The sequence below is a fragment of the Copidosoma floridanum genome, unplaced genomic scaffold, assembly GCF_036245765.1.
Source record: "Copidosoma floridanum isolate Cflo_tuat_1 unplaced genomic scaffold, Cflo_Japanese_pri ptg000021l, whole genome shotgun sequence".
NCBI lineage: Eukaryota > Metazoa > Arthropoda > Insecta > Hymenoptera > Encyrtidae > Copidosoma > Copidosoma floridanum.
Genome location: NW_028321898.1, coordinates 5,756,458 through 5,782,991, shown reverse-complemented (window position 1 = coordinate 5,782,991; position 26,534 = coordinate 5,756,458). Strand labels below are relative to the sequence as shown.

Here is a 26,534-nt window from a genome sequence, read left to right as displayed (position 1 = left end):
CTCTACCCATTTATTCCTTAACTTTCGCTATCAGCGTATTGCTTGAGATATTTGCCCAGGGCATAGTGCGATCTCTCTAGTGATCCGTTTGATTGGGGGTTAAAAGCCGTTGTTCTTACCTTCTTAATTTTAAAGCGTTTTACAACATTTTTCATTAGGTTGCTTAAGAAATTTCTCCCTTGATCTGTCAAAATGACCTTGAGTGCTCCAAAAATGCAGATAAAACGTCGTGTAAGCGCTCTGGTAACCATGGAAAATATTGTGTCCTTTTACGGTACTGCAATGTAAAGTTTTCACAGCTGATCTTGCATCGTTAAGATGGACTCATTTTCTTTTCAAGTTTTAGGTAGGCGTCCGACAAAATCGAGTGCAACCTTCTCAAATACGGTACCGGGAGTGTATGTTATTAGTATTGGCTGCTTAGTTTTTAATTTTACTAATTTTTTTAATTGGCATTCTAGACATTGCTAAATACATCGTTGTATATTATCCGTTAGGCCTTTCCAGTAGTACTCTCTGCATATGTGGCCAAAAGTTTCGGAGACACCTCTGTAACGGATGATTTATGAAGCTTGTAAAAAATTTGATCTCTATCCTTATCTTCTACATATTTGAGAGAATTTTTACATACTATGATCTTGATATCACTATTATTAAAAGTACTTTTGAGCATACTATATATTTCTGCCCAATCCAAATTACATATGTTTATACCTTTAGATGTACTTATGGCAGTTAAGTTGCTCTCTGTCAAAACAAGTCGCAATTTTTCGAAAGAATCCTGCATCTGATTTTTTATTATAATTTGCCATGCTTGCTCTTTATCTTAAATACAGAGAGCTAATTGATATATTTTATTTGTTAATTTCTTAATTTGAATGCTTATCATTTCTAGTTGTAAGTTAGCTGGTATTTTATTAGCTTCAAATAATCTACACGTACCTTCGTCTAGCGGGGGGCCTATCGTTTCGACGAATTATATTACATTATCTAATCTATGCTCCAATAAATCCTTTGTTCGACGATATTGCTAACACCGTGTACAGTGTTGCTTTTTTCGTCACCAGTGGTAGTAGATTTATTTCTAGGTAGTGGCTTATCATCGTCAAGGTTAAGATCTTTAGCTTCACTTTCTTGATCGATATTATCGTCAGACGATTCTAGATTCATGAGATTGTTTAATTTCTTCTTGACCTCTCCTTGTTCTAACCGTTGTTGATCAGTAATTTTTTCTTCGCTTTTATCACTGTTTTTCGTTTTCGTTGTTCAGCCTTTTTTTTCTTGATTTCTACTTGGGAATTTTTTGTTAAGTATCATCTGATAGTTCTGGTGTAACCTTAGCCAAGCCCTATTTAAGGTAATTTTTCTGCTTGGTAGCGTGTGTTTTTTCAACCAACTTGGGTTCTGCATCTTGGGCACCTTTACTTTCTTCTAAGATTTTTTTCCGAGATTTTGCAAAACTTTTTGTCTTTTGGTTAACACATTAACCTGTTCTATTACTATAGGATTACGTGATAATGCGTCTGCAAGCAGATTCAATCTACCTGGGTGGTATATTATTTCGTAATCGTATTCGGATAATTTGAATCGCCATCTCTGCACTCGTGTATTAGGGTCTGCCATTTGAAACCATACAAGTGGTTGGTGATCCGTGACTATGGTAAGCCTTCGATAGTATATGTATGGGCGAAAAGTTTGCACAGAGTGTAAAATCACCAGTTTCTGATTCTTCTTTATGGCAGAATACCCCCTATATCGTAGCCTGAGGCATCTGTTATTATAATAAACGGCTGACTTATGTCAGAAAATTGTAGGAGCGGTGCCGTATACAATGCTCTCATTAGCTCCAGAAAAGCCTTTTCTTGATCATTTGTCCAATGAAAATTTTAATTACGCCGGAACAGTTTGCTTAAGGGCTAAGTCTATATTCGCAAAATCTTTAATGAAACTCCGGTAATATCATACGAATTCTAGAAGTCGCCAAACATTTTTTATGTTTTTAGGACGAGGGTATAACTTTACTACTTCAATTTTTTCGGGTCAGGACTTAGCCCTTTGTTATTATATGCCCTAAATAATTTACCTCTCATTGCATCAGCTTGCATTTACTAGGCTCCAATTTCCAAATTGCTTTTAATGTTTCCGTTACAAGACCAAAGAGTTGCTCGTGTTCGTCGAGTGTTTTTGTGTAAATGACAATATCATCCATATACACAAAATTTTTCTTGCCTATTAATCCGTTGAGAATTCGTGAAATAGCTGACTGATATCTGACAGCGGCTTTTCTTAAGCCAAAAGGCATTTTAACGAATTCATAATGACCGTTTGTTGGGGAGTGGAAAACTCATTGAGATTTTTTTTGTATCTAAAGGTCTAAAATCGAGAACTACACGTCATTTAGGCTTTTCATCAGGACTTTTCTTCGGAACGGTCCAAAGAGAAATTTCATAGCCAGATCGCCATCGTTTTATAATACCATTTTCAATCAGTTCCTGTACTTAACACTCGACTTTGTCCTTTAAGGCATGGGGAGGCCAGTATTGCTTAGTAGTTACAGAAAGTTTATCTATTGTTGGTATGCAATATGTAGCTATATTAGTGGCCATAAGCTCGTCTCCTTCTAAGTAAAATCATTGTTGTGTCACTCAAGCAATTCATAGGCTTGTTCCCTTTCTGGTTCACTTAGATTATTTACATCCATTTTTTTTAGTAATTCTGTTTTTGACTCAGAAAGAGAGTGAGTAAGTTTGCTGCTATCTTCTTGTACAAAATACACATTCACTGATTTGCTTGGAATATCGAGTTCATTAAAAGTTTGATCTATTAAATTTATGTACGTTTTCCCTTCACCAAAGCTAAAAAATTTGTTGATTATAGCTCCGTTACTGAAAAAGTCTTCAATATTATCGTCTTCTAGCTCTGAGAGCAATTCTGCTTGTGATTCGCAGGTATCAATCTCATTACTCGTTGACTCGTTTGAATAGCTATATCCAAGCTCAGATTCTTGTTGGCTTTTTAATTCTACATATGTGTCTCTTACTTAATAGGAAATGTATTCTTTATTTATTACCATTATTTTATTTGATAAACTGAGTTTAGACTTAAATTTAGTGAGAAAATCTGAGCCGGATGGTTCCTTAAAGTTGTCATTGATCACTTAAAAGCTTACATAAATACCTCCTAAATTAATAGTAGTCAAGCCGAGAGTTTCCTGGTGAATTTGCCTGATTCTCATTATAAATCTGGTGTTACTTTTGTCTATTATGCAATCTTTTGAAACTAGTCGTTTTTTATTATGCTGATTTCTGATCCAGTGTCTACTAATAGTTGTTTTGAAGATCTATATATGTTAAAGTATAAAAATTCTCCGTGAGTCTTATTAATATTCAAGTGACGTGTAGAGGTTGGATTACACTTTACAGTACTTTGCTGAAGAATTGCAGTAAATGATTCAGGTGGAGTGGCTCTATCCTTTAACCTCTTAGTCTCTAAAATTCGTTTTTATATGTCTCTGATTCTGTTAACGTAGGTTATTACAGACTCATTATCTCTTTGAAATTCATTGCCCATTTCTCCCTGTAATTCGTGCATGGTTTCTGCTAATGCCTAAATAGTTTTTACGTGATTTTTGAGGGCGTCGAGATTTTCGAAGACTATTCCATATATAGCCGAACGTGCTTCTCCAACTAGCTTGCTTTTCAACAGCTTGGTCAGTTAGGATTTGTCTGCGGTGCTTACTATTTCTTTAGCTTCATCACAGCCTTCAAAAAATACGCTTAATGGTATATTTTCTTCGTTGAATACGGATACCTCCCTTCAGGCGTCCTTTAATGTGACAGTTTGAGCTGCCATATTTTTTACTAAAGGATTTGAAGGTCTAGGTACAGGAGGCGTGACCAGTAAGGGTGAGACCCTTTCTTCTTTTACTATGATAGCAGTATTATCAAGAGTATCTTCACTGTCTTCTCTTGCAGTACAGTAGAAAATGTTCACTTCACGTATTGTTTCGTTCAGTTCACTGTTATCAATGTCCAATAATTGGACGCTTGAACTTCGATCATAAAGTTAATCTGAATTATCTGATAATTTGTTTTCGCTAGTATTTAAATTCGCGTAACGAGGCTGATATTGTGCGAATTTATCGACTTCACCTTGGAGTATTTTACTTTTCAAAGCTTTCTGCCGTGTAAGACGTGTACCACTTATTACTATACATGGTAATGAGAGTGCGTTAAGTGTAACGGATTATACTTCTTGCCTTAATTTTTCTCCTAAGATGTTTTCAACTTTTTCATACGAATATCGACTTTCTTAAACGGGGGAGTTTGATCAACAGTGAGTGTATGGCAGTCCCAAAGTAGTCCAGCGTATTCTTGGAATAAATTGTTTTTCAAAAAGTAAAAGGGGTTCCTATATAATTTTTCTGGCTTACTCACTACACAGACTAAAGCGACCCAAGTGGAAATGTAATAACTAGAATTTAGATCAAACAAAAGATAATCAGTATCGTTTAATAGTGATGCAGCGATTTCTGAATTATATTCAATATTTATAGGCAAATCGCAGAAAGTGACTGGGATAACACTGGTCGCGTCAATTTTGTAATATTTTATTATGCAACCTTTGTACGGAATGGTTTTCAAAATTCCTAATCTACATCTGTTTTTGTGGTAATAATATACCCTTACTGCGAACTCTATGATGTTGAATGCTTCCGAAAAATTGATGGCTGCCGAATAGTGGAAATTGAATGCGGTCTTCTTAAATGCTGTAAGGCTGGTGTTTACCTGTGACATAATTCAGAAATTTAAGTGCTATTTACTCTATATGCAGCTGTGCGAATAAATCTCTCAGTTCGTTGAAATTCGCTATCTTTTTATCACTTATATCTTTTGCTGATACCCAGTGTAAGGTTTTGGTACAATTTTGCAGAGCTTTTACTTGATTGCACATAGAGGCGACAGTAGCCCAGCGGTCTTAGTCAAAGGTGTCTAAAATATCTAGTTTTTCTTCGAATTCGACAAGTTTTTTAGCCTGCACAAGAATTAACGCTGCATTTTTGCAAGTTTTTCGGTCTACTTTCTCAATTTAAATTTCCAATTCGATGATATCGTCAATTTCAAGCATAACTATGTGACCGATGAATTGATCGATGGAGGTTAGTATATTTGGTATGTATGGAGGCCTAGTGCCAAAACAAGAGCTCTCGTGTCTTTTCTCGCTCGAATTTCCTTTTGAAGGTTCTCCACCCTTCGTCTGTGCCTTCACGGTACTTGAACTTGAGATAGTAGTTTAGAGTCTCTGTTCGGGCGTCGCTTGCAGTTATTTCTTTTCTTTCTCTCTTTAGTTCTTTTTCCAATACAGCTCTTACATAAGGCCTGTTCTTATTCTTTTACCCCTTTACCACTTTAGTTGTATGAGTGCGAGCTTAGTCACCCTTTATTCTTACGAGGGTTAGTATGTCTAAGCTATCGAATGTGTCATGCTTCAAAATTTATTAGTAACATTCGTACTATTTCAATAATTCTTAGTTTGAAGTCGTCTATTCGAGTTTAACAATATCTAGGATGAATACAGGCGTGCGTTGTCTTGCGCGTAATTGAGCAACTAAGTCGGGCGTGGGTAGATTTGGATTAGGCAACGGTGCTACTACGGCTATGGGTATAGGTCCGTGGTGACGAGGCTGCAATATTTTTTACTCGCGTTTTTTAATTAATAAATTTTGAACGGTTTGAGTTGAAGCAGTGCTCTGAATCACCTTTTGATTTGAAACTGACCCGTTTATTATAACTTCAATTTGTAATAGCCGTGCCTTCTCTATAAATCATCTCCTGTGATTAGCTACGCTCTAACTTCTTATTAAAAATAAAATAAAATAAAATAAAATGAAATAAAAGTTTCTTGATCCAAAAAAAAGAGTAGTATTTGTTTTTACACTTCAAACGTATCAATTTATTATTAGGGTAAGGTACTATTTGGAGCATACAAGCTTTCGACTTGAAATCCTACGGGAGACGGTGCATAGAGCCAGCTAGCCCACGCAATTGAATGCACAACGACTTAGCTAACTCGATACGCCTCTGCGCAAATGAATGCACTAGAGTCGCGTAACTTCAGAGTAAAATCTAGTAGATTGCTTGCGCCACTGATAAAAAAAAGAACAGAAGGTGTGTATTTTATTAGGCTCGTTATTATTTAATAGAAGAGGAAAAAAAACTAATTTAGTTTTTTTTTTTTTACATATGTATTCAAAAAATATATGTATTCACTCTACTTATTTCTAACAACTCTTTCCAAAAGAAATTTTCCCTTACTTTTATAACTATTTTTAAAATATACATAAATTACTTCGGAAGTTTATTTCCACTTTTATTAGTTTTTCTATTCTTCACTTGCCCTCGCATTTGTGTTCGCACTCACATACCACTTGCCTGGCGTCACTGAGCATTCTGACTGTTTATAAGTGAGTACTGGTTCATACGTCAGCTGCTGTAGGCGGTCAGGTAGAAATGTTTGCTGCTGCGATATCGCTTTTATTTCACAATCAGCAGCTGTGACTATCTCTGGATAATCAGATTCGTAAGCTTTGGGATCGTATGGCATCCCCCTTATTTCCTCTTGGATGGTTCCCGAGATTCTCCTCACTTTTGGTAGGCCCCGAGTAATTTTCTGTTCCGTTTGTTTAAGTTTCACCTTTGTTGCGTCTTGATGTACCGTATTCCTTTCTTATCTGCTTCGGAGGGCGCTTGTTCAATCTGACTTTTAGTAGCTTTGGTGAGTTGAAGGCTCACTTAATGAAAAAAAAGAAGAGATAGAATTCACATACATACATACATACAAAATAAAAGGATTTAACTAATCGATTTTTCTTTGCCCTAATCCTTTTTATGTATACAAAAAAAATTTTGTTTTGAAATTTTTACTTCCTCTATTGCACTAAGTGCTCTAGGTCGCGCGTCGTCGCTACTGTGATCCTGACACTATCTATCTCTCTGGGGCCTCAAAAAATATTTTCTGTTACGTCGAAGACGGTGTCGAAGTGATTTTTATATTTAGGCATAAGCTTTCGCTCAACAGCCTGTAAAAATGACAGGAAGGGTTGAAGGCGGAGCAGTGGGGTGAGAACAGGGTAGATAATTGTAGAAAAGTTGGCTAACTACTTAGCCATCGGCATTTACACCAACAGCACGAAACTGGCCATTTATTTGGAAATTAAAACTTGGTTCGTTTTAAAGGGATCTATAGTTGTCTGGTCACCGGAATTTTTACTGGCAATACACAACATATAGCTTCAAAGATCGGGATCGTTAATTAAAAGCTAGTTGCTTGGCCGTTGTGATTTGCAACAACTGGTACGCAACGTAGCTTTACTCGATTGATTTAAATAAGGACTAGTGTCCTGGCCGTCGGCATTTACACCAACTATCACTCAACGTAGTCTTAATGCTTGAAGTTATTAAATAAAGGCTAGTTGCCTGGCTGTCGGCATTAACACCAACTGGCACATAACGTAGCGTTGATACTTCATTTTTTTAAATTTATTGTTAAATAAAAGCTAGTTGCTTGGCCGTTGGCATTAACACCAACTAGTACACAATTTTGAGCCGTTTTCTTATTAAAATGCTTATTCACCGATATCCGGATTGAACGGCACGCAATAGTGCATTTTATGCGAAAAAACTATGAGGAATGCGAAAAAATTAACTTTGAAAATAATATTACTTACTTTTATATTCGTCAAAAAGGGGGATACAAAAATGGCTTTCAAGGCAAGACCCGAGCGCCTGGATATAATTTAAGTTGAAACGATGGACTGAAGTCTCCAGGTCACGTATAGACACCGACCGGGTTCTCCAGGTCATGTGTACTAGTCTGGCTACTGCTGCAGGTATATTACCAAGTTGGCCTCACCATTGAATGCACTGATGAGGTTCTTCAGGTCGTGTGTCTATAGTCTGGCTGCTGGTCTAGGTATACACCCAAGCTAGACTGACCATCGGACGAATTTTTTCGGACTGACCAGCTCGCAAAGGGGGTCATGGGCTTACGTAGCCGAAAATCTTGCCTCCTTATCATCGCCACTATGGCTAAAGACAATGAGACGTACATAGATATTTAGAATAAGTCTGCATCATCTCGTGGCAGGGAGAGGGAAAGGTTTTTTTATATGTTTTCCGTCTTTCTTTGCATGTGCTGTTTTGGTTTCGTATGATTATTTGCTTAAGAATATCGTATGGCAACGATACTGGTCCCAGTGTTTGTTTGTCGAGAATAGGTTACATTACGGTTCACGTGATTTTTTGGCTTGGTAGCCCTGGGTATTGTAAGTATTTAGAAAGGAAAGTGGTAGAAGTGTAGCATGCCATTATCAAGTCTTGTTGCATGAACGTTGGCCCTTGTGTGAACCAAACATCCTGGCTGGAGCTCGGCTTGTTTAAGAATGGTTAAGGCAGAGAAGACAAAGGATAGAAAATAATTATTGTATTTTACCGATGGATGTAAATAAATCTGTTAACGCAAAAGGAGGAAAAGAGATGTAGACTAGTTCTTGAGTCTTTATCTTACTTGGTCTCTCCTTATACGTGTGTCACGAAGCATTAGCTCCAGGCCTCCGGTGCTTGGTATATGTGTGAGTATGGGGCGTTTAGGTTGATACAAACATGCGGCATTGCGAGAAGAAAAAGAAGAAGAGGAGAAAATAAAGTACGTAGAGCTTAGTCTCGATGTTACAATGGAGCTTACGTAATTTTTGATGGTATGGAATTCCATACTGTTGAGCCTAAATAAAACAGTAACCCTAAACCAGCTTTATCCATGTTCGATACGCACTTAACTATGTCCATATTACCTATTTCGGCTTTTAAATTGAAGAAGAGTGTTATAAGCAATTTACTGTTTGCTTAACACAAATAGGGTCAATTACATTAAAATTAAGTGCATATTGTAAATTTTAAATGTTTAGAAATAGACAGTAAATAGATGTATTTTTTATCTTAAATGTTTTCAATATTGAAAATATAAAGTGTCTTTGAGTAGTTCTTTTTACGAAGGTATTAGTTATTTCGCTTAAGTTTAAATGTTTAATAAAATCTTTATGTAGATGTATAATTACTAGATCATTTAGCCAATTTTGAAATATTGCTGATTTTAAACATCTCTCAAGACGCTTCAACGCTGAAAACAACTTTTTTTTTGTACACGAGGAACCAGGTGTAGTTGTTCAAATTCTTATAAACTTTGAATACTCGTACAAAGTAATTATTAAAAAACCATCCCTTTGTAAATATGATACTACCTCTTTCAAACTCTTGAAAGATATTTTGCTTTGATTTGGTGTATCTATGAAATTGTCTTTTTGCTGTTTTTATTTTTTTGAGTCTAATTCAATGATAGTTTTAGACAGGGAGACTGAATTATAAAATCTTGTAATTTCATTAATCTATCAGCCTTTAGTGTCTACATCAGTGTTTCTGATAGCAAAGTTTTCAAGTTTGTTTAAAATTTTAGTTGTTTTTGTATAAAACCGTTCAACTTATGCCATAACCGTAGGATCTATTAGTTAAAGAATCGTTTTCTTTCATATTTTTTAACTGTTTAAAAAACATGACCAGTTAAATTGGAATAATCTTATCGATTTGGACTTTGTCTATTTCAAGGAATAGGGGAATAGAGGAGTAAAGGTTCATCAATACGAAGTTCTTTCGACTTCTGCATAATTTCTGACCAAATGAAATCAAATACTGTCGCATGTAAAAGAACTTGAGCTTTTGTTAAAATACGTGAATCTACTTCACCTGCTGTACTTACATTTTAAATAAATTTTACTGTCACTTTATAATTTACAGAAAGCGACATCAGTGATTTAACTTGTACGATTCATTAAAAAAAAAGAAATAACTAAAAAAAAAAATCATTTTCCATGCAAATAGACAGTAAACCTGCTTCACGTATTGAAAGGATGGATGTCATAAAGTTGTAAAGATAGTCAGAAGTTATATAAAAATACAGACGATTTTTAAACTTTGAGAATCCGTTTTTAGAGTACATGAAATTCACTAACTAATACATGTTATTTTGTAAAGTATATCAACGTCAAAGTTTAATTTTTGAACATACATTCCTATGCGAAAGAATCTCAATGAATTTACTTACTAAGGCAAGAAGCTTTTAAAAAAGTAGAGACAAAAAAATATGTTTCCATTTGATATTCCGTCATCTTCAAAAAAAAATTTGCTGCGCATTGTGGCACATTTCAGAAAAAATTAGTTACAAATATGAGCAAAAAAGAAATTCCTCTTTTCAGACCTTTACTGCAAAGCTCCTAATCATTCTTAATTAACTTTTTAAGGTCAGTAATAATAAATTACAAAACTAACTAAAACCCTTCTTGCATAATATATGATAAGCACAAAAAATTATCAATAAGCAATACCTTGTTGGATAGTACGGAAATAGTTTAACAGACTTTTCGCAAATATTCGTAAAGATCACTCTGATTTTCTTTAAATTCATTAAGTCTTTTTGGTCAGTTTCGTATAAAATTTATATTTCTTTTAGCAATCCAGTAAACGTCCTAAAAAATGTAACATCTTCTAGTGTATTTTGCACAACTCAATTGAGGCTCTGCGCAAAGAAATGCACGAATAATGCTCTAGGTTAAATTTCACATATACATGCTTGAAGACTTGAAATATTGCCTGATACGTTGCTAGCTCCATCATAGCATTGACTTCGTAAATTATGAGCGTCCAGTGAATTTTCTGCTGAAAATCTACTCACGAGAGTCAACAAGGTTTCTGATTATATATTTGGTGTATTTTTAAAGCCCATAAAATATTCAGAGACGATCAGTTCTTCGTTAGCTATTCTAATACAGATTGAAACTTGCTCAAGTCGTGAGGTGTCTGACATTTCGTCAATCATGAGTGAAAAATGTTTTGCTGAATTTACTTAGTTAGTTTAAGTCATGATTTTCTTAGATACTAGATGAATTATTTCATCTACAATAGTGTGATGCAACCATTTATGACATTTGTGACTCAACCTAAATTATTAAGTTCAGAAATATCTTCAGCTCTTACACGCAAAAGTTGAATTAAGTTTGAAAGTTCATCGCTGTGGTCTCTCAGGGTTAAGCCTTGCTTCAACAAAAAAATAATGGATGTAAGAATTTTAGTTTAAGCCACTCGAGAGTCTAATATTTCTTTTTCATTAGATCCTGTTCGCTGATCTAAAATACTCTAATAATCATTTTTCACAATTAATTAAATAGCAGCCAACTGCAGTTCCGATTTTTCGTGCTTCTTAAACGATATAATAGCATTTTTCAAACAGTTGAAGCCTTCATCCACAAAAGCTTTTTTCGATGTGGAAATATTCTTATTACATGGGATTGACAATTTTTTGTTTACAACGTTTGTATAAATAGAGCCAACGGCTTTATTGCAACTATTCAGCCTAACTTACTTGAAATTTTTTTGCCATTCTTGGAAAGGATTTGGTATCACTTCTGTTAATACATACGAAAATTTTCTTCGTTTATTAGATAAAAAGTGACGATCAAAACAAAAACAAAAATTTTAGTCAATTTGTGTTTCATACAATAAGTAAAAATAGTTTGTTCATCGTAAAGAGCACAAACCAACTGATTTTTTTAACAAATTGAATGATTAGCATACCCAAATAAATCCATTATGATTGGTACAATTTACTTGGAGAAGCGTCAGGAAAGAGGTAAGACTTGCTTGGGTGTATTGTCAATTGAATTGATTAAGAAATCCGTTGATTTATTATATCAACAGACTGCGTGCTTATAGCATAAAAAACGCATTGGTTAATATTATAGATTGTGGCAGCGGTCTTCTAAGTAGTAGGTATTAGAAAAAATTTTCACTTCTCTTGACAATTCGCCCCGGCTTGCCAGCGCTTATGGCTTACAAGTTCCCCAATGGCTTTGCTACAGAGATTCTTTCACACGCAACGATGTGATTTTTCTGAATGGCACATGATCGCTGCTCTTGTAAATTAAAGGTACATAGGGGAGATACTGTCGCAAATAATCACCTCGTTTGCGTAGCATCCCCTGCAGCCCAATCACGATCATATTAAATTGTCACCAAACATCTATGCGTTGCCTTGCAACATTAATTTATGACCATAATAAATAAAGAGTAAGACGATTATTATTTCTTAACACAACTTTTATTTACTTCTAATAATTTCATCTTAAATTGATTTCTTCATCACAATATACAGTGTAATCATATATTTTTATCAGTTTTCTTTTGCATTGCCTGGCAGGCAAGTAAAGAGGCGTAGAAATTTTCCTATTATTTTAATTCATGCCGAATTGATTTATTTCCTATATCAAACTATGAAAAAAAAAAAAACTAATCATATTAATAATTTGACAATTATGAGGCTACAAGCTAAAAAAATATTTGACATCAACAACAGAATTTTTATTTGCATCAAAACAAAAGTTAAAAATTTTTTAATTAATTAAACAGGTCTACAAAAAAAAGTGGTGTGTGCTGATGCTCTGACTGTACTTGTCCATCGTTTTTTTCCGCTGAATAGGAATCTGTTTACTTCCTAGTTAATTTACGAGAAAACTAAAAAAAAAAAAAATCTTCAAATTCCTTGCTTTTACAAAAAGTTGTATAGTTTTGTCGAAAAGAAAAAAAAACGCTACGTTCGCTGATGCTCTGAGTGTACTTGTCCATCGCATTTTTTTCTGCTGAACTTAAATTTGTAATAAAAATATGGGTTACTTAGTTCACTTTCATGGAAACTAAAAAAAACCTACAAATTCCTTATTTTTACAAAAAGTTGTATATTTTTTCGAAAATAAACTGCCAACCATTATTTTTGTAGCATTCTCGTATTTTGCGGGAACAAACTTGCTAATTGAGTATGGTCAGATCACTAGCACACACTCTTTTTTTTGTACCTGTGTTTAAGTAAACTTATGGAAAAAAAAGTTATGTATTAGCGTTATTTATATAGAAAGGAAATATCAGACATTACCTCACAAAAGTTCTACATTTTCTTCAGTGGCTGAGCCGCCTAACTCGAGCTCCCACCGCTGGGTCAAGTATAAAAGAACCCATGTGGACACAGGATTTTCACTCTTTTCTGCCTTTCGCTATTAGTCCAACGATTTGCTAGTGAGCTCTACTTTTTTAAGTGGCGTTTGTATTTAAATTTGATTTCAATATTTGTGAAAATTACATTGGAAACGTTAAAGCTCAAAATATAACAAACTAAATTAAGCTTTTATACGAGAAATGTTTTGATATTAAAATCCTGCAGCTACACGAAAGTAGGGTCTCTAATTTCATTTGTGACTCATGTTACATAATATGTATTATTACTTGTTTCAAAAAATACCAAAACAAAGATCGATTAAAGTTTTTGACTCCAACACTAAGAAACAAACCGTTAAACATCATTGATTGTTACTTCTGTGAAAACGTCGTAGAAAAAAAATCAAAGGATAAAATTGTGTATGCTTCAGCTAAAGAAGTCTAAAAACAAAAAAAAAACATTAAATCACGGTTCACAAGTTTTAGAGACCCAAGATAGCTTAACAAGCAGATTAGATGCCATGAAAGTTGATGTTCCTTCAGAAGATGAAACTAAAATAGATTTTGATTCAAGAAAACCGAATGACAATAGTAGCGGTTTGTGTGGTAAGATGTAGAAGGAAAGTCACACTGGTAAGTTATCAGATGACGGTTCTTGTGCATCCAATTAGTCTGATAATGAAGAATCTATGAAATTTGAACAGGAATAACATGTTGGATAAGAGCCATCTCCGCATAAGTTTGATCAAAAACATCTGAATGTATGGTTTCACATCGTCTAAAAAAATTCAAAATATCAATTTTTTTTTTTGAACCACTTCATTATTGTCTGATGAAAAAGTGACTTAGTTTCAATGAGGTTATGGATGCATGTAAGCTAGCTTGCACTAAAATTCAAATTTTTTATGTGCTAGTGCAAAACTTTATAAACAACTGCCATTTAATACTAAAAGTAGCAATTAAAAAAAAAAAGAATTGATAATTCATGTTTGTTCCCCAATATAGAGCATACACAGCCGCCGTTTTAGATGAACACTTTCTGCCGCTTAGTATTTGAAAGTGAATTTTTTAAAATTTTACTGCATGATTTAAAAGATGTCTCTAATTCTTAAACTGAGTGGTCCTAAATAGCGTTATTTGGAAAAAAATTGAATGTTTTTAGATTCCTTGACAACATAGCACCATACACAGCCACTAGATTAAATAATTACTTTCTGCCACTCATCATCAGACAGTGCTGTGAGTCTGCATGAACTTTATGTAGCAGACTTTCGAGCTTAGTTGTGTGCAGTCTGTCTGAGAGCATGAGCCTGCTAGAAGCTAAGGCTTTTTCTTTGTTTTACATTCGTTTGATTTAGTTTTCTTCATAGTTCGTCAAGATTGTTATAAATAAATAGAGATAGTTAGATTGTTTCGATAAATTATGTTAGTTTAATTAATAAAAATTGTAATTTTAGCTATCTATTCGCACGCATACACATAATATAAGAAATAAAATGATTTATAGGACTAGATCTTGATTTCATTTCAATATTCCGCCATATAACAAATAAATCATTTGAGTAGAACCTTTACTAAATTTTTTCAAATCATTGTATCTTAGGAAAATAAAAAGAGTCGTTATTAAGCAATTCATGAAAACGTTTAGGTTTTTAATAATTAAGTTAAAAAGCAAATGAAGATAATTAATGTTGCCTACAGGCTGACTAGAAAAATTTCTGTATCGATAAAATATTTCTAGTAAATTAAAAAAATGTTGAAGGCAAAAAATTAAATTGACTTTAAAAAATATTTTGAAAAAAATGTTCTCTCTAATAACTTATTTAGCAAAAATTTGAAAACATTTGGGTATAAAAAGTTTATTCTTAAAAAATATAAAGTACAGCTTCTACAGATGAAACGTAAAAATGAGTAACTACATAATAAGTATTTAAAAAGTTTTATTAATAGAAAAATCATACGATGCAATGTCCCTTAATTCACATATAATAAATAATAAGGAAACCTTATAACTTTAAATTTGTAGTAATATTTTATAATTCTTGTATTGTTTCAAAAATTTAATCACTTGAAAATTCTAATATTTGTAAGAGTAGTACTAATTGTTGAATGTAGTTGACGTAAAATGAGCTTTAGTATCTACATCTTTGACACACGATCAATAAATTAAATTGTATACTTTAACTTAGGTAAAGAACAGTAATAATTTTTGCTAATGCAGGTATAGATAATAGCTAAAACTAAAACTTGTAAATATCTTACAATGGCAAACATGAATTCAGATTTTTGGTCAATTCCTTCCCTTAATAAAAACAGAAGAAAAACTGAATTTCCAACACAAGAAGAACACTATCAGAGAACATGTCCACCATTCAGCGATATTTTTTAATTATTAACGATATTCCAAGGAATTTTGAGTACAATTTTCAGAAAAAACAAACGAACGAAGTTCTCCAAAAATCATACAGATGATCTACTAATATTCTTATTAACTTTTAAAAATCACGTAAATCTTATAGAACAAGTATCAAAAGCAATAATAAAAAAAAGATCCAGATTTAAATGTATACAAATCCTAGTTACCTCTGATAGAGTCAAATACCTAGTTAAGTCAAAATATTTAAAACAATTAATATGAATAAGAAATTTGAATAATCTAAAAATGTTGACATTCGTTATATAAAATAAAAAACCTTTCTATGCTTTTAACCAGTATCAGAAAGATTCAATTGATATCGGTGCAATATTCAAAAAAACCAGGTGTGAGTTGCGGGATCCACGACAGATGTGAAACATTGAGGAATATGTTATTAAACTCGGTAATATTTGATTGTCTATGATGAAAATAGTAGTTTTCGTTAGATAAGTGCCATCGTCTCCAGGGCTATTTTGCGGCCCAAGGGACCTGTGAAACAGGGTCAGAGAGCCGTAACGCAGCCACGGAGTAATAGCGCTTGTGTGTCAAATCCTATTTTTCCTACCAAGTGTACACCAGCCTCTCAAAAACGCATGAGGTAGGAAAAATATTAATTTTTTTGACTCTAAATAGTTTTTATTTCATATTTTTATATTAAAAAAAAAGTTTATTTAGAAATATGTATTTTTATCAGTGAATATTATAGATAAGAAAAAAGCAAATTATGTTTATTATTTTTTTTGTTCATTAACATATAAACAACGAGAACGAGAAAGAACAATAATAGACGGTGAAGAGTATCTATACTACCGACCTACACAAAGGTACATACATTAGCTTAACAAACGTTCGTGTGTATGACTTTCTCCGTCTCTCTGTCTCTTTTTGGATTCGGATACCTGTTTACTGTGCATAGTTGCGTCTGTGAGCGAATTCAGTTTGGTTGGCTCTTTACTACAGACAGGTTAAGATGGAGTTTGAATAAACACAATTGGAAGAACCCGAAAAAATTTTGGCTTACGGTCAAATATTGATATTTTACAATAATCATGTTCACAGAGAAGAAATTTTTTTTAAATGATAAAAAAATGATACAACTCTCATATTAATTCATCATATTCTACAAGCACAAAATATTTAAAAAAGCAATGAAAAAGGCCTGCCTGTATGAGTACAATAGAGGAAGAGACAGAGAGAGAGAGAGAGAGAGAAAGAGAACGAGCACGAGAGCAGACAATCAATGGCTCTCTCTATCTCACTTACTTTTGAAGGTACTGCCAAAATGCCTTTTTTATTTTTTTTCTCATTACTTTACGCTTGTCAAAACAAAATTAAAAGTGCTTATTGATCGAAAATTTTTTACCCTACACGCTTGTATTTTTATTTTTTCTGTATATCAAACCGTTAAAAGATATAAGCAAAACGAACTTTAAAACACAATTTTACACAATTTTTACAAAAAAACGCCCAATGATAAATCAATTTTCTAATACAGAAGTTCTTTGGTTGGTGTCAATAAATAATAAGAACAAAGATTGGATTTGCGTGCTGCATAGCATAATCGATAAGGTCCACGACTACCAATCCTAAGGATGTAGTTTGATTCTCGGAGTCAGTAAAATTTGGAAATTTTATTCACACATGTCTAATGTATATATATACATTATACATGTGTGAATAATATATATATATATATATCTATGTGCGCGTACGTATATGTATAAGCTGTATAATACAATGCATACATGATATTTCATTTTTATATACTTTTCTATGTAGTTATCATGATACGTGTAGTACACTTTCCAAACGAGAGAGGGGCGGGAGGGCAGTTAGCACGTGAAGAAAGAGACAGAGAGCCGAGCCGAACCGAGTTTAACCGGAGATCGGTCGTGTTCTTCGATTTCTTGGACTCTCTCATTCGCACACTTTTCTGTACAGCGTACTATGCATCACTCGAGTATACTTACCACGCTCACGCGCGCCTATAGATGTTTCTCATCAAAAACTAAAATGTAATGTCTTTAAAATAGTGACTCGAGTGGTAATGCTATCAAGTATTTATTGAAATAAATAACGTCCGACGTTTCGGACTTAGTAAGATGGCTAATGTTATTCGCTTTACCATCTAGCGTGGTAAACATAGTCACCTAAGTGACAATTAAAATTTGTACCTGATGAGAGCCTTGTTATCCTCATAACTGCACGGGTTGAAACGTCGGAAGTTATTTATTTCAATAAATAATTGATAGCATTACCACTTGAATCATTATTTTGAACATTTGTCATCAGCTATCACTTGAATCTCAAAATAATAAGAATATACTGTAAAAAATAAGTCAGTGGCACACTTATCAAGGAAATTAGATAAAGTTAAGAACGAACATAATTAATAGATTTAAGATACTTAACTATAAAAAAGTTGCAGAGTATTAAAATTATTTGTTTAGTATGAAAAGTTTCACATTGCACAAAACAAGAAAAAAATTAAAACAAATACAGAAAATGCTTTTATTGCTTACTTTGGCAGCTAAATGCTATGAAATAATAAAAATTTTGACTTAATAAAATTAAAAGAAGTATGCAATATGTAAATGCAGAATGGAGAGAAATAATTTTTGTTACATTGTCTACATACTACAGCCAAATTTTCTTTCTAACAGGATGTACAAACCTTATAATGAAGTCATTTGAAATAACTGTTTTAAAAAATTTCTGACTCTTGAGATGTATTCAGCAATTTAAAGAAAAAAAAAAAAAAATAAAATAAAAAAAAAGAGAACACCAGATGATACAAATTTTAGTCAAAACAATACAACCGATTGTTAAAATACACTTTTAAAATTCTAGTTCATAAATACATGAAATATATTAATATACAAAAGTAGAGATTTTCAAATTCATTTTTCTGATAAACAATATCAAGAAAATTATATCATCACCATTTCACACTTATCTCTGAATTTTATTATGTTCAATTAAAAAGTTTCTATGGTCAGAAAAATATTTTATATTTGTAAAGTGCACTTATTTTTAAAATTTTACTTTGATTGTATGATTTTTGTGATGATCCTAAAGATGAATGGTCCCCTTATTCTATGTCCGTAAGTTTGTAAAATAATCCTTAGTATTTATCATTAACAGTCAATTGCCAATTATTTGTTGTGATTGAATATAATTAATGATAAGGTATAGTTGGTACAAATTACTCATTTGTTAACAATCTTATTTTACAATTGTCTTTAATATTCACATTTGTCGTAACATTCGTAAACAATCATAACAACAAGCAATTAAAAATGTGTAAGTTTAAGAATATCACAAGTTGTTTTTCACCAATCATTTTGAGATTTAATTTTTCCACTATGTTTTTTTTGTCTTGCTCTTGAATTTTGAAACCATACTTGAGTTACCCTTTTACTCAATCCTGTAACATGAGCTATTCTTTCTAAATCTTGTCCATCAGGGTTGCTGTCTAGTTGAAAGTTTGCTTGTAAAACAGACAACTGTTCTTCAGTAAAAGTTGTCCGTACCCGTTTTGTTTTGTTTCCTTTGCACCCGTGTTCTGAGTCACAGTCTTCTGAGGATGATGTATTGTTTCCCTCTACAACATCTAAGTAGTGTGCCTTACACAGTAATTTCGCATCAATTATAGCGAATTGTTCACCAGTTGATAATTGACGAGAGCAAGCATCACACGCAAAACATGCCAAGTGATAAATTCTTTCTCTTGCACGTCGTACCCAGTCTCCTGAACCAATATTTCTGCCACATTTTGCACATTTGCTCCCATAAGTTCTGAAACGAAGATAATATTGCATAAAATTTCTCTCGGCATCATAAAGTTCTTTCCCAATAAAAAATTTTTTTTACAAAATTAAAGAAATTAAATCTTAGTATACGTTTATGCATTACTTTTACTTTGAGTTGTAGTAATACATCGGACTATTATAGAAGCACAACAAGTTATAAAACAACATTAAAATAATCGTTTTTAGAAAATAAGCTTCAGGTAACTTTTCCTCTATTATCTGTCAATTATCAGTTTAAAACTACAGAAATAGTCGTACATTGCACAAGCCTGCCATATTTTGTATATCTTTTTTATTAGTCAACATATAAGTGTCAAATAAATAAAAATTTGCTATTTTTCCACAGCATTTGCAAGGAAAACACAAAAATTTTGTACTAATAAATGATGAAAAAAATTTTTTTACAATGAAATTCATTCAATTTGTTAGACATCGTATACGATTTGAAAATCATTATTTAGTAATACAAGTATAAAGATTTGGGTCGTACTTAAACACTTACCGTCACTTATAATATTCTAATCAAGAGTTATTTTGTTGCAAGTACTGTGAATAAAAAAGAGTATAAAAGTATACGGTTACGCATGCACAGCTTAGTACTGTCATGTTTCTGATTCTTTCTGTTCATATTTTATTGTCATAAAAAAAAATCGTTTTTTACCTGTAACAAATGATAGAGGGGTTGTACATGGAGAGCACAGAGCCTGAGCCTGTAGAGTATACGTATAAGAGTTCGTCCTCAGTCACACACACACACACACACACACACACACACACACACACACACTGTCTTCAATTTCAAGCATAAAGTTTAGTTGGTTTTTATTTTATAATTACTCAAAGTTCTCTGTTTTTCGGGTTCATGATGCATTTTATCAACTTTTAATGTTCACTAGTTGAAGTGGTTTTCACGACTCCCGAGTCAAACGTGCGACTATCAAGTTGATATTTATTAATGCTGCTTAAATTTTAAATAACTATTTGTAAATATTGTTCCTTAAGTCAAATTAAGTACTGACTCAAAATTTTTGATCGTGATGTTTGATATAAAAGTTCGTAGGAATGATTGTGTAAAATTTGCGCTTAACCTCAAAATACCAGCAGTAACTACTTGCCTATGCTGTCAACATAGAAAACAAAAGTATATGCTTGTATTTGTTTTAATATCTTTTGATAAAGTCCGTGAACATATATATTTCAAAATGGCAGTATGTTTAGCATTACGTAAGCTTTATTATGTCAGTTTTTTACTTAATTATGTTCAGTAAATAAATAGCTATGCTAAAACTTTCAGTAAGAGAATGCTTATTTGTCATTAGAGTACATGTTTACAATTTTTCATTATTGTTATCTTGCATTTATATTCGTCAGCCTACTCTAATATTCTTAGAGGTAGTGTATTGTAACTTAATAAAGGATTCCTCAAGGTCTTATGTTATTCTGTTCATAATCATTTCATGAAAGAACCACCTTAAGGAGGTTGGATACGATCTTTCAGAAGAGGTGAAGTGGGGTCAAGGGACTTGGAAGCTCATATCATTACTGACAGAACATAATACAGCTTATTCCTATGGCATACATGCACCCGTCTTATAAACCTAGCTAAAGTTTTTACTTGTATTTTAAAAAACTGTGATTTTCTCTCTAATAAGTATAGATGCTGATAAAAATCAGAGGATTATATGAATTCACAGTATTTAAACTATCAAGATATATTTTTTGTCAATTTTTTAATTAATACTAAGGTATGTTATTTGTAGGTCACAACATAACGTGTTAAATTGCTTATTTTTTTAATTTGAATAATCCTAATAACTACATGGCTGAGATCGCCCAAAAAAAGTACGTTTGTTTTTTATAACATATAGAATGTAATTTTTAAGCAAGCGAGAGCCTTTTATAACTTAATGGCGAGAAAAAGCCTTTTCAAAATAAATTTTTTTTTTCTTGATTTTAAGCTGGTAATACATTTTATATAGATATACAAATCGCCTTAAACATATTATGTATATTATTGACCCGCTGCGCTGTGAATGTATAGCGAGTCTTCAATTTTAAGAAAACAATTATTGTAAAGCAAATAATATTTTCAATGTTTTAGCGGGTTAAATAGCGGTTATTAAATAATCTTTAAATTCACTCGCTCTTCGAATTAATTTCTCTCAATAAACGAGTGAATTTTCTCTCAAAGCGAGTGAATTTTGAGAGTAGCAGTATTTGTATATAGATAATAGTAAGTGGAGCTAAGAACACAATAGGTGTTGGCGAATTATTAGTATTGTTTGTGACGTGACGAGTCACCGTCACAGTCAGAATACCAGTTTTGTGATAGCAGACAGGAAGAGAGGCGGTACAGTGCGCACTACCCCTACCTTATCCTAAAACAATACATAGGTATCCATCCCTACTATGGGCAACACAACCGATTCCCGACTGTGGGTAACACCTGGTGTGTGTGTAACAACGCAACACACACCTGTGTAAGTGGCTGAGGTGCCAAGGCAGCACGGATCAGCGGGCCGGGAGGAGAGACACTCTCACTCTCACTCTTGTCTGCTCGCCGTAGAGTAGTACTTTGATATACGTCGGTTGCGTTTTGCGTAAGCAAGTGAGGCGAGCTCCGTATCAGGCGACAACAGGAGACGCAGCCACGGCTACCTGTTGCTGACCCGACCGGTTGCAGGCGTATACACGCGGCTTCTGCTGGGACTCGTGCCATCCGAGAGCTGACACCTGCTAGACGGATCTCCCAGTGCCCGTGGTCAAGTTGCTGTGTACCTCGCCATAGGAGTGTTAACGGTAGGCCTGTTTCCCGTAATCCTGTCCTTACCGCGAAAGCACTGTGCCGAACAGCAACTGCCGGACCCACAGGGCCGAGTTGTTAGTTGATAGGTCTTGTCGGATGGCTGGACGTTGACATTCTTTTGTACGTCATGCATAGTCATTGTCAGAATAAACACATTATCTTTATATATAAATAGATGTGTTTTCCTTAATTGTATGTGTTTGAATGCCAGCTATCCACCTCTCCTAATGGCCCTTAAGAATTATTGTTAATAAATATTAGATGTGCCATGTCTTGCTGTTGACTGCGAGGCGAGCAAGGATTGACACATCACATGTTAAATGTGTGCAAACTTGTAAAGGTAGTCCTTATTAAAAGTTCTTACAAAATCTGTTGACTACTATTTACAGTTGATCAAACGTGAACAGCTACAGTATAATTACGAAAAAATTAAGAGATAAGATAAAAAGTTTAAAGTCTCAATTTAAAGTAAGTATGCGTATCAAGTGAAAGGTTCTTTTATTACATTAAATAGCATATGAAAAGTTCACGATCGCTCACCAAGTGAGAACCAAGTAATTGTTGTCGTCAGTTGTAACGTATTGTAAAGCAAAGCGGCGCCCGCCACTAGTACTTTGGCCGACTATGAGTAATTTGTTACGCCATCAAATGCATAGCATTTGCTTGAACCTGTAAAGTGAAGTACCAGTGACAAAATATGATAAAGTGTTAGAGATCAGTTTTATACGATCCATTTATCAATTAGTTACCTTTTATCAGTTTTTCTTTTCTTTATAACTGAATTTAGTGACATAATAATTGAAAATATCATTTTTTTTCTTACTGTAATGTAGATTTTTATTTATTTAACAAGAATAAGCCCTACGACGATCCAGCAAATGGAGTAACTGAAGGTAAACGATATAGTCCTTTTTTCCATTGTATGAGTTGGTTAATACATAACGCATTTAATAATCTTTTCTAAAACTTGATGGTAAAAAATATTCTCTCTTACAAAATCTCATTAATACAATTATTACATTTTGCAGGCGGAAATTCCCTACTACCCCACACGTACCCGAAATTGCTTCATGTACTGGATGAATCGCGTGAGACAAATCCTTCAAGGATCAGTACAGATAAATGTACATCTGATTGCGACGTGTACGCTTACAGTAAAAAATATTATAATTTACACAACTCATCAAGTGTTTCAAATCAGTCATCTACGTCTAACGCGTCTTCAATGACATATTCAACCTTTAACAACGATCATGAACATACGCTGGGTAACTTGGGTTTAAACAAAGCAACTGTAAATATTTTCCAGCTATTTCAGACCATACCCTTGTCAATAAGCTTTGAATTATAGGCTGAATACTCTATTAGTTATAATTATTATGTATTATTATTAATGTAGACAGTACGTCCAATGGCAAGAAAAAAGTAGAAAAAGTAAACAAAACTTATTTAATTGGAAAATTGTTATGGCTGAGAAATCTAAAAATAGTGGTACAGATGGAATCTCAGCATCAGGTACTTTAATTACAGCAGCAAACATGAGTATTGGATGTATAAAATGCCGTTTCAAGTATACAGAAAACATCACAATGTCACAACGAGAAGCATTGTTTAAAAATTTTTGGGGTTCGGCAGATCATACTACAATGGGAATGCTCAGCCCAAATGATGACAAAGAAAAATCAATCTCATACAGCAACTACTGTCACAGAGTCTGCAAGTATAGACGATACCCATATATCACGTAATTTTTTTTTTTAAATACACTGTTGAAAACTATTCAAGTGTGTCATGCTTTGTTCTGTGAGACTTTTGGTGAGTTCCATTACACTAATCAAGCAAGTGTAAATACAAGCTTCATTTATTAAAGCTTTTACTGAATTTTATTAATTATAATACGAGTATAACAATCTTTATTTTACTTCATCATCTTTTTCAAAATTAAGATTGATTTCTTTTTTTTTTTTAATCGTTCATGGCTAACATCGCTAGCACCTTTAATTTCTTTCCTTTTTTCGCAACTTTGCAATACATGTGCATAAAATTTTATGAAGGGATTAAGAAAAAGTGGTTAGAAACGATTAAGTCGAAGCAGAATTCATCTGTTGGTGAATTAATTAAGAGTGAAGAACGTGGAAAGCACGACAATAGGCCAAATAGAATCTCAGAAAAACAATGAAAAATGTTAAGCAATTTTTAAGTTATAAGGCTAAAAATACGTATTGACACAATCGTCATTTTGACAAGCTGAAAAAAGATCAGTGCGATACATGCGCGTCGTATACTTACCTGCCTGACGATAAAAAGCAACATTAAAAGAAGAATATGATATCTACATCGTCAGCAAAAGTTATACTCGTCACCAAATGAATCAGGACATAGAAAAATACAAAAATGATTCTTCAACATGTGTGGCTTCTTTCGATTTGCAAAAGGTTCTTGGTGTTCTCCATTCGGAGATGTCTGTAATGTACACTACAGTAGAAAAATATCTATACACAATTTAATAGTATTTAACATTTTCTGAAATCAAAGTTTTTGCCATGTTTGTGAATATTTGTGAAACAAAAATAATAGTGAACGTGGTGCAAATAAAATCAGTATAATTATTTAGTGATTTATAAAAGCTGGAGTAGAATCTGGAGTTAACTATTATCATTTTTATGCAAACAACTATGCAGGACAAAATAGGAATAATATCATTCGAAAAAACTTTAATTCCAATTTTTTCTCCAGTTATTATTTCTTTTTCTATATTGTACTTATATAATTTAGTTATTCAAAACCGTGTACCATTACATAAACCATTTGATGTACTTAGATTTCTTATTAAATTTAGTATACTTCCAATTTTTATATTCAATTCATAAGATGGTAAGTCTTTCTTGATATTATTTTATTGAGACTCTTCTTTTAGTGTTTTTGAAATTTCATTGTTTAAAGTGAAGTACATTTATTATGTCTAGTAAAATTAACATCATTCATTGAGTAATTATTGTTTTCAAACATTTTCGAACAGGTATCGCCAATAATACATTTTTGAAGAATGGTAATCGTTTGAATTTCTCCTTAAATTTTTAATAATAATTTCGAAAATATTTTATCACTTAAACAAAATTTTTTTTTAATTGAAAAATTTAAAAGTCTTTTCATAAAAATAAGGACTTATTAGTTTTGGCTTTTATAATACTTCTAATGCTATTTTTTATTACTGGAAGAACTTGTCTAAAATATCCTCCTAAAGTAATTCATTTGTTTCCAAAGTGTTTTTCCGTATTGCACAAGTCACGTAAAGTTCTATCAACTATTTATAAAGCTTTCTTTGGAATTATTGACTCTTTGTCTTAAAAAGTGAAATCTACCTCCCTTAATTTTTTTCGCCAATTTCCAATTCTGAAACTGTACTTTCAATAATTCTTAAGTCCAAACGTATTAAAAAATTCTTTGACTTGCCATTCCTTTAGGAAGCAATATCGATGCAACCAAGGATGCAACTCTAGTCCAGGCCATTGATTAAATATTTTCACCTTTAGAAATGCAATAATAAATTTATGTTTTTATAAATAATTTTTTCCTAAATCTCTAGGGCCATTTAGAGAAAAATTTTATCATTTTTCTTTGCATACAGTATCAAAAATTTTTTTTTTTCATTGTAATTTAAATTAACAAACGTGGAATCAAATATGGTTTTACGAAATAACACTTTATTAGTATTAAAAGCTTTTTAAAAAAATTCTTCATATTTATTCCATATTTTGTTACCTACGATGTTCTCTGAAATTAAAAACCAAGCATAAAATGGTCTCAGTTAATAAGTAAGCATAACAGTCATTGCATTCTGTAAAGTGTTTTCAATTTCAGAATCATGTTTAATGAAGGCCATTGCAATAACAGTATTCTTCAATGTTTCATATTTACCTTCATTATTTGATTTAATATCTTCAAATTATGTTATGCTACGTAATTTATTTATTATAAGTGTTAGAAAGAAACGTTTATCATCATTTAGAGATAGTATATCTTATTTACCAATTGCGGTATTTTTTATTTTATTTCTACTTTTTCCCCAAACTTGAAATTTATTATTAAAAATGGAGTATTCTGTAATGATCACATACTTAATTTATAGTGAACATCGCCAATATGTTTTGGGAAAATAGAAAATGTATCAAAAAAAAAAAAAATTTTTTTTGAAAGCAGTGTACGCAATAGATTTATAGAAAAAAAATCGTTACGTACGCCACGTAAGAGAGCATACGTATGGTAAAGTTATATGTTATTATATCTGTGACGTAAAACTAACAAGAGCAACAACTTTACGGTGACATTTATAGAAACAAAATCTTGAGCCGAATAAAACGTATAAATAGTAAGGAAAAAAATTGTAAGAAAACATGCATTGACAGGCATTA

General features: G+C 32.7%; 1 protein-coding gene across 2 annotated transcripts in view; it reads right to left on the bottom strand.

Moving 5' to 3' along the window:
• Window positions 1–18,771: 18,771 nt before the first annotated feature.
• The window catches only part of LOC106644265 (LIM/homeobox protein Awh), a 156,017-nt gene continuing 148,254 nt past the window's right edge, over window positions 18,772–26,534 (bottom strand). For both annotated transcript variants that reach the window (XM_089594363.1, XM_089594362.1), the window contains exon 3: window positions 18,772–19,302. In XM_089594363.1, coding sequence (XP_089450489.1) covers window positions 18,837–19,302 — 466 coding nt within the window. In that variant the 3' untranslated portion in view covers window positions 18,772–18,836. The remainder of the gene's footprint in view (window positions 19,303–26,534) is intronic.